This window comes from Medicago sativa, chromosome 1 (assembly GCF_051527215.1).
Source record: "Medicago sativa cultivar Bolivia chromosome 1, Bolivia_mono, whole genome shotgun sequence".
Taxonomy (NCBI): domain Eukaryota; kingdom Viridiplantae; phylum Streptophyta; class Magnoliopsida; order Fabales; family Fabaceae; genus Medicago; species Medicago sativa.
The window spans coordinates 56,532,053-56,550,778 of NC_140749.1; the positions used below are offsets into that span (position 1 = coordinate 56,532,053).

General features: G+C 31.8%; 1 protein-coding gene and 1 pseudogene across 1 annotated transcript; both read left to right on the forward strand.

Moving 5' to 3' along the window:
- The first annotated feature begins 6,176 nt into the window (after nucleotides 1-6,176).
- Nucleotides 6,177-9,979, forward strand: LOC146955618 (zinc finger BED domain-containing protein RICESLEEPER 2-like). Its single transcript, XM_085722314.1, has 4 exons — nucleotides 6,177-6,380; nucleotides 6,940-9,050; nucleotides 9,135-9,183; nucleotides 9,695-9,979. Exons 2-3 carry the CDS (start codon nucleotides 7,452-7,454, stop codon nucleotides 9,171-9,173), a joined length of 1,638 nt encoding a protein of 545 aa, XP_085578440.1. The 5' UTR covers nucleotides 6,177-6,380; nucleotides 6,940-7,451; the 3' UTR covers nucleotides 9,174-9,183; nucleotides 9,695-9,979.
- A 7,685-nt stretch (nucleotides 9,980-17,664) lies between these two features.
- Nucleotides 17,665-18,726, forward strand: LOC146955619 (NDR1/HIN1-like protein 3 pseudogene; annotated as a pseudogene).

Sequence of the window (18,726 nt, forward strand, 5' to 3'; positions counted from 1 at the left end):
CAAAAAGAAACATAGGAAGAAAAGATTCTATAGAAGAAAGAGGGAGTATCCTAGAAAAAATAAAACCTGTCCTAAAGGTAAAAAATCATGTACATGTTGGTTATGCCATGAAACAGGACATTATGCTAATGAATGTCCAAAGAAAGTTTCTAAAGAAAAGAAACAAGTTTTAAACATGATCTATAGAATAGGTTATGAACCAGTAGAATCAGATTCAGATTCTGATTGGGAGCAACAGAGTTTCTATGAACTTTGTACAGATTCCGAAGATGAGCAAAACCAAGATCTTGAGTAAAGGAAACCCTAGTGCTACCTTTATCAAAATAAAACTTCGCAAGAAGGAAATTTTAGCCTATTTAGATACTGGCGCAACATTATGCTTTGGAAAACGAAGCATATCAAGAAATTGGGAAAGGTTAGGAAAACCTAAAGAAATAATTGTTGCAGACAAATCAAAACATCAAATATAGTTTGTTTTGAGAGACATCTCAATTACTATAGAAGGTTATGAATTCTTCATACCAACAATTTATCTCCATGATTCAGGATTAGATTTAATCATTGGAAATAACTTTTTAAAGTTATATGCACCGTTTGTGCAAAATGTTAAAACTATTTCTTTACTTTGGAAAAATTTAGCAAACCCCAAAGAAAAGGCAAAAGTTATAACAACAAAAATTATAACTAGAAATGAGATTATTCAATTAATTTCTGAAAACCTTATAAATCTAAAGAGTATTTGGGAGGATAGAAAATTATTTTTAAATATTGAAGAAATAGAACAAAAACTTGATGCTGTATGTTCAGAAGATCCTTTGGATAATCTGAAAAATACAAATCATGAACTTGTTACAATCAAACTACGAGATCCCAATAAGGAGATTAATGTAAAATATAAAATGCCTTATTCAGTTCAAGATAAATTAGAATTTCAAAAAGATATAAAAGAACTTCAAGAAAAGAAGTTAATTACTCCATCTGCAAGTCCACATTCAGCACCCGCTTTTTATGTGACAAATCACAATGAAATAAAAAGAGGAAAAGCTAGAATGGTGATAAATTATAAGAAACTCAATGATGCTACAATCGGAGATTCTTATAAATTACCACGAAAGGATTATATTTTGCAAAAAATAAAAGGATGTGATTGGTTTTCATCTTTTGATGCAAAATCAGGATACTATCAAATCAGACTTTCAGAAGAAACTAAGCCTTTAACAGCTTTTTCATGTCCACAAGGACACTACCAATGGAATGTTCTTCCATTTGGACTAAAACAAGCACCATCTATATACCAAAGATTTATGGATAATGCTCTTAGAGGACTAGAACATATATGTTTGGCATATATTGATGACATTTTAGTTTTTACAAAAGGAACTAAAGAACAACATCTTAAAGATGTAGAAATTGTTTTAAACAGAATTTCAGAAAAGGGAATTGTTATTTCAAAAAACAAATCACAATTAGCCAAAAAGGAAATCGAGTATTTAGGCCTTATTTTTAAGGAAAATGGCACCCTCGATTTATCTCCACATGTTCAGGAAAAAATCCAAGCTTTCCCTGATGAATTGAAAGATCGAAAACAAATTCAAAGATTTTTAGGATGTTTGAATTATATTGCCAATGAAGGATTTTTCAAAAATTTGGCAACTGAAAGAAAGATTTTATAGAAAAAGATATCTGAGAAAGTTCCATGGTCATGGACTGAACAAGATACTCTAACTGTAAAAACTATTAAAAGAAAAATTAAAGTTTTACCCAGCTTATACAATCCAACAGAAAATGATTTTTTAATTGTTGAGATTGATGCTGATAAAACAACCTGGGCAGGTTGTATGAGAGCTCTACCTAATGGTAAAGCGATACTGAATCTTGATGATTCGGGAAACTATGTTGGTGATGTAACCCATCAACAAGGAATGAAAGATACTGGAGCAACCCAGTACGCTAAGTCTAGTAGCTCGAAAGAGAAATTGGACAAACTCTCTGATTCATCAGAAAAATTAGTATCAACAGATACTAAGATTGATTATTCTTATGAAAATATTAAAAATAAGATAAAAGATGAAGATCTTTTACTTTGTAAATATGTTTCAGGATCATTTACAGATACCGAAACAAGATATCCAATTCATGAATTAGAAACATTGAGTTGTGTTAAAGTTTTAACAAAATGGCAAATGGAATTAATTCCAACCAGATTTTTACTAAGAACAGATTCCAAATATGTAACTGGATTTTGGAAATATGACCTTCGCGTCAATTATAAATATGGAAGACTTGTAAGATGGCAGATGAAACTCCAACCGTTTCACCCATATATTGAATATATAAAATCTGAAAAGAATTGCTTTGCAGATGCTTTGACAAGAGAATGGAAGCAGCTATAAAGACATTACAGAATTCTCTCAGGCAAAAGCAGGAGCAAATTGCCTCTGCAAAAAATCGTCTAGAAACTCTTCTTTCTGAAGAGGGGGAGATGATATTAACAATTCAAAACCTTGAAAAACTATGCAAAAAAGAAACATCAACAGTTTCAGAATCCAAAAATACTGAAAACTGGGATCTGCTGGAAAATTCAACTACTATGTAAAATACTCAGCTCCAAAAGAGTCAAACATCCCAATTGAGTCGATAGAACCAAAAGGATGGAAATTCTCAACAACCCCAACAACTGTCCTTGCAGATTTACCAAAAACATCTTGGGCCGATAAAGTCGAAGAAGAAGAAAGAAAAAATGGAAAAGAAAAAGAATCCATTGATCAACAAACAAGTCAAAAGATTGACAGTCAACTTGGAGGTAAAAAGAAAGCTTATGTAATTTTTGATGGACCTATGAAAGGTATCTACCAAAACTGGGAAACCACAAAGTTACATACAAACGGCAAAAATGTCAGATACAAAGGGTATGAGACCCTTGAAGAAGCAAAAACAGCCTACAACGCTGTTTACAAGGAAGTTGCAACAGCAAACAATATAGTCCAGCCATCAAAAATGGAGACTAAGAAGAAAATATCTGTAGATAGAATTATCTATGGAGAAAGCAAATTTGTTAAAGAAGTCACCATTGGAGACTACTACAAAAACTGGAGATGGCTAACCAACTACTCAGAAGAGTTAAAAACAGAATGTTTTTATCCTAGCAACAACGGGATAGAAGTAAAAGCTGTAACAGTCCCAGGCGTAGGAAAAGAATTAGTCAGATCATTCTATGATTGTGGGATGATTAAAACAATGTATCTTCAAGAAGATGCAGGAAGGAAAATTCATGAACTAGAACTTCTTCCAAAAGATATAGGCGAAATCGCTTATAAATTCAATAATAGCTTCGCAAAAGGTAAAGAGTTCTTTTTATCTTTTACTTCAACTTATCCATGGTTCGAAGACGATGAAGTTATTAAAGCCAGACACTTAATCAAGATTGGCATTTCAAATCATTCATATCCAACAAATGATGGAAGAGATGTAGAGCCAAGACCAGAATGTTTTCTGCATCAAATGGAAAAATTCTACGATACTCTCATCAGATTTGGAGTAAAATTACCAAATTTCAGGGTAATAACTGCAAAAGAAAGTTTTCTAGTCTACAGTGACTCAAGAAAACAAGCAAGAGAAGAACACCTTCAGCAAATTCTAAAGTTCGAAGAAAACTTTAGTGGGCTTGAAGCAGACTTGGGCCGTCTACCCGACCCGATCCAACAGGAGTGCTGCCGACACTTTCAAAAATACAAAGGACACCAATGCAAGTGGTGTGCAAAAGACATAAAAAACGTGGCAGACAAAGAATCGTTGTATGACAGTGACGTCTCACCAAACAACGAAGAAAATGTAGAAAATTAGTGGGTATGGGACCCATTTAGAGATAAGCCTTATCTCTAAGGCAATTATGTAATATAATTTTCTTTGTCGTTTTCTTCTTTCTGTCATGTCATTTCTTTTCCGTGTGCTGTAAAGGAAAGAGACGTTGTGCCAACTATGAAGGCCAACTTGTGAGTCTCTCATCCTATAAATAAGGGCCTCGAAGCTCATTTGTAACCACCATGTTTTGAAGCAATATAAGTTATATCAGTTTGATATGAGCTTGCCTCTTAGTTCTAAGAACTAGTGGTCCTATAGTGGTAAAACACTATAGTTGAGGATTCTTGAGGTAATACTCTGGAGGAATTCGCCCTGAGTTGGGATAAACTCAATAAAAGCAGAAAAAACTGCTGAAGAAGATCGGATTGCTGAAGCAAAACAACCCATATTTCTGAAGAAAAATCAGGTATGAATTTATCAAGAATTATTATAAAATATGTCTGAAGTTTCATATTTTGAAGGAATATCTAGTTATCATGCTGATAGCATAATAGACAATAAAATTGAAGAAGCAGATTTATCTTTAACTGCTGAAGAAAATTTTAAAAGAAAGTTTAGTAAACTTAAGGAATTTCTGTCAAGAAAAAATATTCTAAAATTCGGAATAATGGTAGGAGAGGAAGCAATTCCAATTGAAACAACTAATGGAAAAATAGTTATATCAACTATAAATAAACAACAAATCGATAAAAGACTTGGAAAATTTTCTGAGAACGAGAGAAAAAAGATTGGTTATATTCATATATCAACCATTCAAATTCTAATCAAAAGTACCTTCATGAAAGGTATTGATTCACCTCTAGAAATAGCTCTAGAAGATTCTAGAATTAGAAATAAGAAACAAGCAGTAATTGCAAAAGGAGAATGCAATCTAAAATATGGAAAGATAAAATTTGATATAAATTTACAGATGGGATTATCCCTAAAAGATATAGATTTAAATAAATCTATAGTTTTTCATTATAAGCTAAAAGATTCAACATTTATGAAAGAAGGTAATCATCCTTTTACAATTTACTACAGAATTAATTATGCTTTGAGTAATTCACATCATAGCATAGAATTCATAGGAAAAGATACAATTCATATTGATGAATTATTTACACCATTAATTACTTTGGAAACACCAATATTTAAAAATATCACAAGAAATAGTTTTTCTTTGATAGAAGCAGAAAAGAATATGTTTGAAGAAACAGAAAAACCGTTGTTTAGAAGCCAAAGTCTTCGAATAACATCACCGAACAAAGATCAAAAAGATTTTAGCAAATCATTAAGTTCTCAAACTATATTTGAAGATAATACTTCATCCTCATTCGAACCACCTAGAAAGGATTTCGAAATAAGTAGAGAAAAAGAGCTTAAGGATCTTCATGATTCTATAAAAACTCTATCGACACAGATTAATAAGATTAATCAAAAACTGTAAAAGGTCAAAATGCCTGGATTAAATCTAAAAACAGAGTTACAACTATATAAGCAAAAACTAGAAAATATAATTTCTGAAATAAATTATCAAAATACAAGAATTATGTTAAAACAAATTCTTTTTGCTTCACAAGATTTAATAATCTACCATGTAGATTCTATTTCTAAGTTATTAGAAGAAATAGAAGATTTGAATACTCTTACAAGTATTCAGCAAGAAAAAGCAAAAATGCTTTTAGAACCCTTTCAAGGTTTAGAAAAAATCGATAAAATGTTAAAACAAATAAAAACTGATCAAATGTTAGAACAAGAAAACCTCCGCTGGAGAATCAACAATTAGATATGCCTGGACTAGATCTTATAACAGAATTAAGACTCTTCAAGAAAAGGCTAGAAGACATAGTCTCTGAAATAGAATTGTATTATGAAAGAATTGTTTTTAAACAAACTCTTTACAATTCTAGAGAATTTGTTATATATCATATAGAATATATTGAAGATCTATTAAGAGATACAGAAGATTTAGAAAATCTTACTCAGATACAAAAACAAAGAGCTAAAACACTCTTAAAACCTTTTCAAGGGTTATTTAAAATCGAGCAAATGTTAAAAGAAGTTCGTGAAAATTCCGCTGAAAACCCCACACCAAACCTGGTATCAGAGCAGTAAACACAATCCTAAGGGATAAACATGAAAATAAAAATAAAAAAGAAATTAAAAAATATTTTTTATATAAAACAAAAGCTTTTTAAAATCGTTTTTCCAAATAACCGATTTAAAAAGACATCCACGTGGCACTCTCCCATTAAGCCACATAAGCGACTTTTGCAGAAAAGTCATAAAAACAACTGCACCATAGCAGTCCCCTTTATTTTTACCTATTCGTTCCACTATCTAGGAAGTTGGAATTTCACTTTAATTAGCCTAAGAGTCTTCATTTGCTTAACTCATTTGATCATTATTCCATTTTCCAATTCCACCAAAACATAAAACGTTTTTTCTTCTTCTTCTTCTCTGACGGCCATAGGCAAATTCAGCAAGGGGCAAGGCTCAATCAAAAGATAAGGTCATTCCTCTTCTCTTCTCTAGAGGTATTTGCTTCTGATCAATTTTGTGCTTATTTGCTTCTTTGTTCTTGAACTGATGAGTGTTTGACTAAGATATACCTATGATTAACGAAAGATATAACTATGTATTAATGAGTAATTTAGAGTATAATTTAGGTGGGTTTATTTGGAGATTTTTGGATTCCAATTGTAGACTTGTAGTGTTTAACAGAGAAAAAAAACGATAGTTTTCCCTTTCTTTCAATCTATGTACTCTTATGTGTTTTTTCAAAATGGGTTAACTTATTGATATGATTAAAAATTTAGAAAGGCTTCTTTAAACAAACTTTTGGAGTTAAGTGTCTTTGCTGGATTGGATTTGTATGTTTTGTGGAACATTGTGATGACAGAAAAGGTTGTAACTTCAATTCCAATGCATCAATGGAGAATTGGGCAACTCACTGTTTTGGTTCTATTTGGAATGTTCATTGTTTGGAGCAGTGATGGATGCACTGTTAAGAATGTTTTTTGGGTTAATTTGTTATGTATTTTGTAGTACAAATAAATTTCTATTTTATAACATCATAAAGTTTTCATTTTGTAGAGATGTCAGCGAGTACGTCAATTAAATCCTTGGGAGGTTCACCCCAAAATGACGGAGAAGAGTGTTTAAGTTTGTTGGATCCTATCATTGATTTAGATGCGAATACAAACGAAGAACCACTAACAAATGAAGCAACACCGGCAAATGAAGTTGAGAATGTAGAGAATGTCGAGAACAACGACGGTGTTATTCAAAAGGCTAAGAGAAAGAAAACTTCTCCAGTTTGGGATCACTTCAAAGAAGTGAAGTTAAAGGATGGAACCAAAAAATGGCAATGTTTACATTGTAAAAGAAATTATTATGATGTTGTTGCAAGTGGGTCAACTAGCCATTTGAAGAGACATTTAAGGGAAGTATGTGTTGTTTACAGGAAGCTAGCAACACAACAACAAAAATTAAACTTGAAGCCAGCAAAAAGCATGATTGATGAGAAGCTTTCCGGACCACTACTTATGAATCCAAGTGCTAAGTCTGATCATTAGAGACAACGAGAAGCCACTGCACATTGGGTTATGATGCATGAACATCCATTTAGTATTGTTGAGGAAGAAGGTTTTCTTTTCATGATGAAATGTTCTAACTTTTCATATGAGAAAATTAGTCGAAAAACATTGAAGAATGATTGTGTTGCTGTCTATGAATCTGAAAAGAAGAAGTTAAAGTCAACTTTGAGGACAGTTAATAAGATTTGCTTGACCACTGATTTATGGAAGTCGCAAAATCAAAAGATAGAATACATGGTGCTAACTGGCCATTTCATTGATGCTGACTGGGTTTTGCAAAAGCGTGTTCTCAGTTTTGTTCATGTTCCTCCTCCTCGACGTGGTGTTGATATTGCTGATGCAATCTTCAAATGTCTCAAAGAATGGGGCATTGAAAATAAAATATTTAGTGTGTCTGTGGATAATGCATACTACAACGATAGATGTTTGAAAGAGCTAAAAGTTCTACTTTCAAGGCACCAAAAATTAGTGTTGGATGGAAAGTTGTTTCATGTCCGCTGTTGTGCCCATATACTAAACTTGCTTGTCCAAGATGGTATTGGAAGAATCGGAGAAATAGTTGAAAAAGTGCATGACAGTGTGAGGTTTATCAATCAGTCTGAAGCAAGATTGCGAACGTTCTCGGAAATAGTTCAACAACTAAAGCTTGGTGGTAAAAAATTAATTCTTGACTGCCCTACTCGATGGAACTCCATGTATCAAATGTTGTCAGTTGCAATGCAGTTCAAAGAAGCTTTTCCACGTTTTCAAGATCGAGAACCAAGTTATACAACTCTTCCAGATGAAGATGATTGGGAAAAAGTTGAAAAAGTTTGCAAGCTGCTTGAGGTATTTAATTCTGTCACAAATATAATTTCTGGTAGTGAATATCCAACTGCTAATTTATATCTTGCAGAGGTGTATCGAATCAAGCAAGTGGTAGATAAAGCTGTTCAAGATGAATCTAACTTCATGAAAGACATGGCAAACACGATGAAGGAAAAATTTGATAAGTATTGGAGTCAGTGTAATCTTGTTATGTCACTTGCTTCTGTTTTGGACCCTAGGGTCAAAATGATGGGCATAAACATGTGCTTTCCTTTAATTTACCCTGGAGATGAAGCTAGAAAAAATATAGAAAAGGTGCACAAGGCTCTTAATGATATGTACCTAGAGTATGCTGATATGCTTCAGGAGCATGGTGAAGAAGGCTCTAGTAGAACTAGTGCTGATCAAAATCAAAATGGGTTGACATTCGAGCCAACAAGTGACACAGGGTGGTCACGGTTAATGAATTATGTCAAAGAACAACAAGCAATTCCTGCTGTAAAATCTGAAGTTGAAGAGTATTTGAAAGAGCCAACTTACAAGCCTAACGATAATGGTCATATGTCCTTTTGTGCATTGGAATGGTGGAAGTTGAATAGCGGAAAATATAGAGTGCTGTCTCATATGGCAGCAGATGTTCTTGCCATTCCAATATCTACTGTGGCTTCAGAATCAACTTTTAGCGCCGGGGGGAGAGTTATTGACTCATTTAGAGCTTCTCTACATTCATCTACCGTTGAAGCTTTAATTTGTGGCGGTGATTGGCTTCGAGTATTGCATGGAATCAGGAACAAGCCTAAAGTAATATATTATCTCTTGATCATTATATGTAGTTTAATCTTTCAAAAATAGTGTTGATGATTTATTGATATTTTTTATTAACAGGTTGAGCAGGTTCCGACAGAAATCACATTATTCCCTTGATGTTAAATAGGTATGTTCTTTATTTTTCCATTAAATTGACAAAAAAATATTGTGGAACATGAGCTTGTATTGGGTTACATACTGAATGAAACATGAGCTTCTGTGTCTAACACAACCATTGTATGGGATTGAGGAGCTTGTATTAGGATTTCTAGCAAGTTCAGGACCTTTTATCATTTGATCAGTTTCATAGAATAATGTTTCTCTTTCACTATATGTTCTGTTGTGCCAGTTATTAAAGATGGCTAATGGTGATGATATTCAATCAATTGTTGTTGACTATGGTGGCAGGTTTAAGATTAGTGTATCTGTTATGAAGGAAATATTGGAGTTATCTAAATAATCTCATGATAGTTCAAGTTAATTGTTGTAGCGATGATTAAGTTGCCTAATTGAAAAATATGCTTGAATAATATTGTGGTACTGTTAGCATACTATAGGTGTTCCTCTATTGAATTGTTTATTGATATGCAGACATTTTTTAGACGTTGATTGACTTTCCTTCTCATTTGTTTGTTTAGAATTGTTGCTATTTTGGAGTCCACATCATGTGTGAAGTTTGTTGTTGTGGATACGAATAAATTAAGTTGAAGATTGTTGCCACAGTGGCTGATACTGATACAATTTTGTCTTGAAGGGGAGTTCTATTGGAGTATGAAATTAGAAGAATATGTTGAGAATGATCTCAATTCTAATTATTGAATTTTTGGTGGGTTTCTTTTTGCCCATGTTAAGTGTATAAGATATTTTTAATTCGCAATTATTAATTTTTAATTTGCTTTGAACTTTATATAATTTGTGTCTATCCTTTTTATGTCTGCGGTAACTTTTATTTTAATTCGCTATTATTAATTTTTTAAATAATATAAAAAGTCAAAGATCGATAAATTTTGATTTTTTTGACTAAAAATCTGAACTTTATGTGAATTGAGAAAACGAACTGAACCTAACGAGCCGAACCGAACTGTTCGTGAACTTTAAACGAGCCGAACTCGAGCTGAAAAACGAGTTCGTGTCGAACTCGAGCCGAGTTTCGAGCTGAACCAATTCTTATCGAGTCGAGCCGAGCTCAGACGAGTTCGATTCGACTCGACTCATTTCCAGCCCTAGTGGGAGTTATTAAAGAAAAAATCAGCATTACCCACTAATCACACTCACGTAAATATAATTGCTGCTTTATCTTTGAAAAAATCTGTCTTACCACCACTAACCTAAAACATAACTTCTGCCTTTCTCTTTCTCATTCTCACAACTGTGAATTTCCTTCTCTGGTGAAATACCCTTAACTTGAAATATGACGGTTGAGAATTGAGCAGTTTTTTCTTTCTCTAAATTGAGCAGTGTAATAGAACCAAAAAACAAGAGACAATATCAGAGAAGGAGATTAGGGAGAATGCAATAGCAAATTGTACTCATACATCACTTTCAATGCAATTTATCCTTTTTACATTGCAACTTTTTCTAATGCAAGTTTTACTGTTACTTTCATTCTATCTTTATACGATTTATGCAAGATGATTCAATGATCATGGTTCAATGTTATTTTTTTCTTCTTTCAGGGAGTGGAGGAGACTCATAGGGAATTAATGTACTTGGAGGTTTGCAGAGTTTATCAAAATTACTTAATCTTTGAACACTTCACACGTATGAATGGAATTTCACAAGTTCAGCGTAGGAATGCAAAAATCACTGCATCCAATTATCAAATGGGGAATACAAACTAAAGTAACAATTGTATTTTAATATCTTCATCAAAATTGATACTGTCCACATGATTGTTTTAAATTGTTAATTGTAAATTTTCTTTTTGGATTATTTCCATTCTTTCCCTCTTTTGTTGTAGATAGTATATATGTGTGTGTGTGTCGTGAAAGAGGAGAGTTGAGTTATCTGGTTAGTCAGGTTAGTCTAATTTTGGTTTGTTTGTGTTACACCTATGTCTACTTTTTCTATCCATTACCTTTATTAAATTTTTCACGACTTCTGTAGGATATATACTTTTCTACATAGAGCAATTTTTAAGATTTACATCACCTTCCCCTTATATTTTCTACACTTCTTTATTGGTCATTATTTTGCATTTCCAATTTATAAGTGCACCAAATATGAAAAAGTGAAAGGGTTTTCTAAAAGGAATAGTGAAGATCAACAGTTCTCTCATTGATGGAATCATGAGTAGTTGCATAATGGGATACTTTCATCAAACAAGTAATTATGTAAAGAGACCCATGAAACATAAAACAAACAAAAAATAATGAAGAACATTGGATAGACACTATTTTGTCCCCCTTTTTTTAATTTGATGCAAGACATGGCGATGCACAGAACTATTGAAAGTAATTTTGAGTGGATCATGGGTGAACCCCTAATATTAAGGACCATGTTAGGGGTTTCCTTTATATAATTAGTTGGAAAAAAAATTAAGTTAAATAATTTGTTATAGGTTTTTAAACTACAATCTATGCATTGTTTTGCAAATACTTTTCAAACAATTGAAAATATTAAAATTATGTTAAAGAAAATAAAAATTTACAAACACTGTTTAACAGAAAAAAGTTTACAAATATCAAAAGTACTATTTTCTAACCTTTTTATTATTTTATTTAATTTATGTCAAAGCTTTTGAGTTTAATGATTTTAATGGTTAAAATATATTTTCATTTTTATGTATTGTGACAAACTCTAATAAATAAGCAAGATCATAAACTTTACATTAATTGCTCCAAAAATAAAAAACTTTACACTAACTGAACCCACGCATCTTTTAACTTTAAATTACTTTTTTTTTTCTTTACTTACAAGATGGAATGTGCTTATTTCCTAAAAAAAGAAAAGATGGAATATGCTTATCCTTCATTCCAAATAAAATATGGTTATCATTCATACTCACTCACTCACTCGACCCGTACAACTATAATACCTACATGAAGATCATTTTTATTTGTTCTCGATGTATCATTCATCTCATATTTATATTATCCCAACTGGGTCTGTATTTTGGGTCTGATTATTGTTGTTTGTATTTTATGTGAGGAAAATGTGACGGAGAGAAATAGAGGACGAGAAACTATGAAGATATGTTGCAAATAAGACCCATAATTGCGGCTTTGTGATTCACCGATACCAGCAGCGAGAGGACACGAATGGCGTGGGCCAATGTCACATGTTTGCCTCTTTTGAAGAGAGAGAGAGAGAGAGAGAGAGAGAGAGAGAGAGAGAGAGAGAGAGAGAGAGAGAGAGAAGAGGAGAGAGAGAGAGAGAGAGAGAGAGAGAGAGAGAGAGGAATATATGTTCGACAATAAAAAGTGGGTTTTGTGGAAGACTAAAGTTGAGAATGAACCCGCTTAGAAGACTCCAAAGTTTGCATTATTTTCCTCGGTAATTTTCTCCGTTTTTATTCCAAGATGGTAAAATTAGTTCTCTTAACCTCTTTTGGTCGCAATTTATATATTTAAATTCTCAATGTCATCTTACTCTATTTTGGGCTCTATGTTTTGAGCAAAAGTTTAAGTGACCATTGAGTGTTTTAAGATGTTTAATGAAGTATTTCATATTATCATATTTAATACTAATTTTTTTGTTTGTAAAGGCCGGTGTAATACTGTTGTTAGCGTCGTAAGAAAAGGAAAATGCAAAACTTTCCGAGAGAAACCGTCCCAATAACATCACGAACCTACATGATTGGCTATTCAATAGTAAACATCATGTTTTCCGCTAGAGTAAACTATTGAAGTGTTTTGTTTTAACACATAGTAATGCATTCATGATGTTTTCGCCAACAATTAATTCGATGTATATAGCAGTTTTCTAAAAAAAACTTGCAGACAAGCACAATAGTGTATTTTCACTGAACATATACTCTACACTAATCTTATATATTAAACATGAATTTTCATTTTTTTAGTTTATCAACTTCATATTTTGTATAATCCATTTTTCAGTTATGTTGAAATTATATTATGTAAAAAATGTAGTAAGGTATATAAATACATTAGCGCATTAGAAAGAGCGGACAGACCGGCCCTCCCGTGCCCTTCTGGACGCTAGTTCTCTTAACGACATAAATTTTCGTAAGTCTATCCGATACAATAAACTCCCGAAAATTCTTTTCCGTCAAACATGTTTTTTTAAACTCAAAAAGAATATTTGGGGTGTCTATTCAACCCCCTCTAGATACTAACTCGACCAATATCAGAAATCTAAGCACTAAAGGACTTTTGAAATTGAGTACAAACCTTTTAATATTTAGAGGTCTCAAAAACTAACGATGAAAGTGTGCATAAGATATTAGTGGTTTAAAGATTTTAAAATATCCAACTTTCAAACATAAATTAGAATTTCATACTTACAAAAAAAAAAAAAAATTATCTTTTAATAAGTTTATTAGGATTTAGTTTGAATTAAGAAATTTTAATATTTTCATGATTCGATAGACAAATTCACATTAGATATATTTTTGCTAGTTGAATGAAATAAAGTTATTAATGAAATCAGGATTTTATTTGACAGATTTTTACAATAGAAAAATGATATTTGTACAACTGTTTTATGACAATTTTTTAACAACTTTCTATATCATACTCACATTATTCTCTTATTTTCTCTCTATATTTTTCTCTCTCAATTGTTTTTGACCAATAAAAAGAGAGAAAAAAGAAGTTGTCACAATAGTTGTCTCAAATGGTTGTTCAAATATCATTACTCTTTACAATAAATTTGAAAAGTTGCATGATTTGATAGACAGATTCACATAGACATAAAATTACCAGTTTCATGAAATAAGGATATTACTAGGTACATGATTTGATTTTATTGAATATTAGTATATTAATACAATATATAGTAATATCTTCACTTATTTTTTTATTTTATTTTGGTGATCATATCTTCACTTATTTTACACACCATAAAATAGTACACTTAATAAAATCAGTTTAATATATGGAAAAAGCTAAATATCGCGACAAAATGGCAAGCAAATTATTCACAACCTTTGAGCTTTCTATAACTACTTCCCATGTAAATATCGTGACACTTTTTTTTATATTTGCATTCTTTCCTAAAAACCACCTATAAATATATGCTTTTCTTATAACAGTTTTTTTAACCTTTTTACAACAAAGACTATTCACTTCCAAAGCAAAGAGTAATTGAAGGTGGAATGACTATGTTTACCCAAAAAATTCTCTTGCTATGTCTATTGTCGTTGCTATCATTGCAGAATGTTCTTGGAGTGCATGTGACTATTAGTAACAATTTAGCTGACAATTTGGACTTAACTGTTCATTGCAAATCTGCAGATGATGACATTGGAATACATCTTCTTCATCATAGGGATATTTTTGGTTGGCATTTTGGAAATAACATTATTGGAGAAACATTATTCTATTGTTCCTTTCAATGGAATAATGAGTTAAAATGGTTTGATATATACGTAGAACTTAGAGATCTTCATCATTGTAATTCTCATTGCAATTGGTATGTAACCCAGTCAGGACCATGTAGAATGGTAGATGCAAATGAAAAGAATGCTCTTTGCTATTCGTGGAATAAGTGATCATGTGATACATATTTTTCTTTATCTTAATAAATGTTGTACATTGGAGTTTTTAGAACCCAGTGTATTTATCTTAGGGAAATATTCTTGGTAGAAACTCTCTCTCTCTCTCAATATATATATATATATATATATATATATATATATATATATATATATATATATATATATTTGTGCGCGTTCGCATGTATGTGTTTCTGTGTATTTAGACTGGACTAATGATTTTTCTGCTTAAAATAAGGTTAATTTTTCAATCTTTATACTCCCTTTGTCCCAAATTATAAATTGCTCTGTGAAAAAAATTGTCTCTAATTATAAGTTGTTTTACAATACTAATGAAACATTAATGTTATTTTCCCTATTATACCCTAGACTATTTATTAATCTCTTCTTTCAATTCTTTAGTTTATCTTTCTCATAGTATTTATTAAGGACTATTTTGTAAAACAACTCGAAATATATTTTTCTCATACAAAATTAATTACATTTTTTAATATGTGTGGAATGTCCAAACATCATATAATATAATTTAGAACGGAGATAGTATTTGATATTTGATAATGATGATAATTTAATGACTTTTAAATTTTTGTTAACTTTGTAATTTTGAAGAAGTGAAAACATACACACATAATTTGGTTTGTTTTTTACTCTCTTCGATCATTATTATAAGAAGAAGAAAAAAAAATTGGCCGCACATTCGCGTCTTGACACAAACAGGTTGCACCTGGACGCAAAACAATAGCCCCGACACATGGCTCCAAATGGTCTATTGAGTATGGGCGCAAAATAGCTAAAAACATATTTTAATGCACTTTTCAACATGCTTTTTTATTCACCATTTAACAAGGTGTGCAACACTGCGGTCACACATGATGAGTGCTTTAACAATGCCATCAACTATCAACCATAATGCACCTGCAAGTCAAATTGAGCAGCGAATTGAAGTGGTGAATCTCCAAAATTGTTAAAAGCAAAACAAACACAATTTAAATTAAGTTTTAAGCAAACAAATCAAACACAAGAAAAAAAATGAAATTAAGGAATTGCAATGCCGAAATAAGAGTAAAATAAGATCTAGAGGTTGAAACTTAAAAGTGAAGTTAAGGAAACTAACCAAACAATAGAAGACGACAATGCAAGTAAATATGAATCCCAAAAATGAATAGTGTGCTTTTTTTCTCTAGAAAAGAACGAAAAACAAAAAGGCGGTACGCTCACTACAACTTCGATTTAGTCATTGTGTTGTTCCCTTCTTCTCTAGTTCTTATTCACAAATTGAGGATTCACAACACTCAGAGACAAAACAGGAAGATGGTGATCAAGAAGACGAAGCACAGACATGGAGAAAGAAGGGTGATTTTGGTAGGGTTCTAGGCAATTCGGGTGAGAGAAAGAAGGAGACCGTTGAGGATTAGAGATGTTAACTTTCGACAGAGCATTCAAAGTGAAGACAAAAAATAGAAAGGGGCTGACTGTGAGACTAATTGTATGTTTGAGAATGAAAATGGACTTTTACCGACATACAACATCGTCCGTAGCTAAAAATGACCTAGGTACAAGTCACTTTTCTTGTAGTGATATTTTTCTTTTTATCATAACAAATGTTGTTCATGGGATAATATTTTAGTTCCAACACATTGCACTCACTTAGTTGTAATGGCATACCTTTAGCAAGCTAAGTCTCAAATTATCATCCAAATCTAATAGCAAAAGTTCCATTTCAAAAACTATCTAAATATAAATATATAAACAAGGGAGCTAGCTTATATGATGCCCGTCTTAAAAAAACGGATTTAAATTCGTTACTTTTGAGAAAAACACTAAAAATCACCTAAAAACACTTTTTTTAAAAACATTTTTGAAGGAAAACTAGGAATGAATTAAAATAACACAAACTATCTTTTTCTTTCTCTTAAAATCACTTTTATTTTTTTATATTTAATAAAAACACTCATAAAAAAAAACTTTTTTTTTCTCTTTAGAATCTTTCCTATTTGATTAAATAACATTCTAGAAGTTAAATAAAAAAATTTAAATCAATATTTTTAATTAATACAAAATTGTTATGTATTTACCCATAATATGCACAGTAAATTCAAAAAAATGTTAAAAACGACTTTATGAGAAATAAAAAAGGTAGCTAGTGTTATTTTATTTTATTCCTAATTAATTTCCCTTTTAAAATTTTTTTAAAAAAATGTAATATTTAAATTGATTTTTATTTTATTTTTTAAAATGATGGTTTTAAAACCGTCAAATGTAACGGTATATGGTAGAATTTTCCTATAAACAATCATTTTCAATGAGAATGGGATAAATCTTTGACAATAGATTATGAGTTTAATTTTTATACACCGTCGGTATAAAATCATTTTACACATACATTTAATTATATGTTACCACATGATTTTTTCTCAAAAAAAGATGTTACCGCATCATATAAAGAATTATGATTGTTGGCACGACTGTAACACGCACGACAACAAGCATGAATGTTTAATGACCCTTGGACATGTAAAGCATAGCACTAGATTAATTTTCTCTCTCCCTCATGTATTGTATGTGAGGCGCTCTATACAAGTCGTGTGTGTTCGTGGCCAAAAGAGAGTTGTGCCATATAGCACCTCTCTTTAATGAAAATGACAAGTCACATATGTTTACACGATATAGCCACCCACAATAGGATGCATTTGTAAAATAATTTTACCACAGAATCCCTCAAAAAAAAAAAAAAAATTTACCACAGAAGTTAAATCCATATTATAATCAATCTGCATGACTTCAGGCAGAGACACAGTTACATAAATAGAGGGAAGTTACAATTGATGTAATGTAATAAGAAATAAACTTGTAGTAACCAACTTATCGCCGAATACATGCACATTGCTCCCGCACTACCCCATTAACTTGTTGCAAGTTACGTAGTTAGTACATACATTCCTTTATATATTTTTGTTCAATCTTCACTTCACATCAATAACTTCACCAACTTGAAAATTTGAATCAAAATCTTCTCTTTTCCAAAGAAAAACATGGCCAGTATTCACTACACATACTCCACTTCTTCCATTTTGCGGCCGAATCCATCCCGCCTACAAATTGATGATGACGACTGCTCCTGCTGCAAATGTCTCTGTGGCTCTTGCTGCTTCTGCTGCAAATGTATCTCCAGCTGTTGCTGCTTCTGCTGCATATCTATCTTCGGCTGTTGCGAATACGTATTCAACGTAATCTGCAACTTCATTTTCGTCGTAGCAATCTTTGCTTTCTTCTCATGGCTTATCATACACCCTAACTACGTCAAATTCACCGTAACAGATGCATCCCTTACTCAGTTCAATTTCAAAAACAACATCACACTTCACTATGATCTCGCTCTTAACATCATGATCCGAAACCCTAATCGAAGAGTTGGTATCTATTATGATAACATCGAAACCCTTGTGTTTTATAAAGATGTTAGGTTTGGTTCTCAAACCCTAGGAACATTCTTTCAACGTCATAAAAACACGAGTTTCTTGAGCCCAACTTTTCGTGGTCAACAATTGATTCCTTTAAGTTCTGATCAGATTTTGGAACTCAATAGAGAGAGAAAAGATAAAGTTTATGGAATTGTTGTGAAGGTTATGCTTAATGTGAGGCTTAAATTTGGTTTATTGAAGACATGGAAAGGGAAGCCTATAGTTCGTTGTGATTTGAAGGTTCCTCTAAAACCACGCAATGGAACGTTGATGGGTAATGAATTTCAAGTTACTTATTGTGATTGGGATCAAAAATGGTGGTTGTTCCGTTAGGCAATTTATGCATGTTAGTTTCTTAAATGCTGTACCATTCTCATGCTCCTGGATGGATTAATTGTTTTCTTATTGTTTTTCATTTCTTTGTTAGTTACCTTGTCTTGAAGTTGTTAACGATTGAGGATTGTGTATGTAATTGTCTCTTATTTCGATTTTGATGCGAATATATATTCAATTTCAGTTCCAAAGGACTAAA

What these genes read in the sequence shown, in the direction of transcription:
- LOC146955618 (XM_085722314.1), top strand. Translation starts at nt 7,452, where the DNA reads ATGATGCATGAACATCCATTTAGTATTGTTGAGGAAGAAGGTTTTCTT. An exon ending in GAATCAGGAACAAGCCTAAA is followed by an intron (nt 9,051 to 9,134) that starts GTAATATATTAT and finishes TTTTATTAACAG; the next exon opens with GTTGAGCAGGTTCCGACAGA.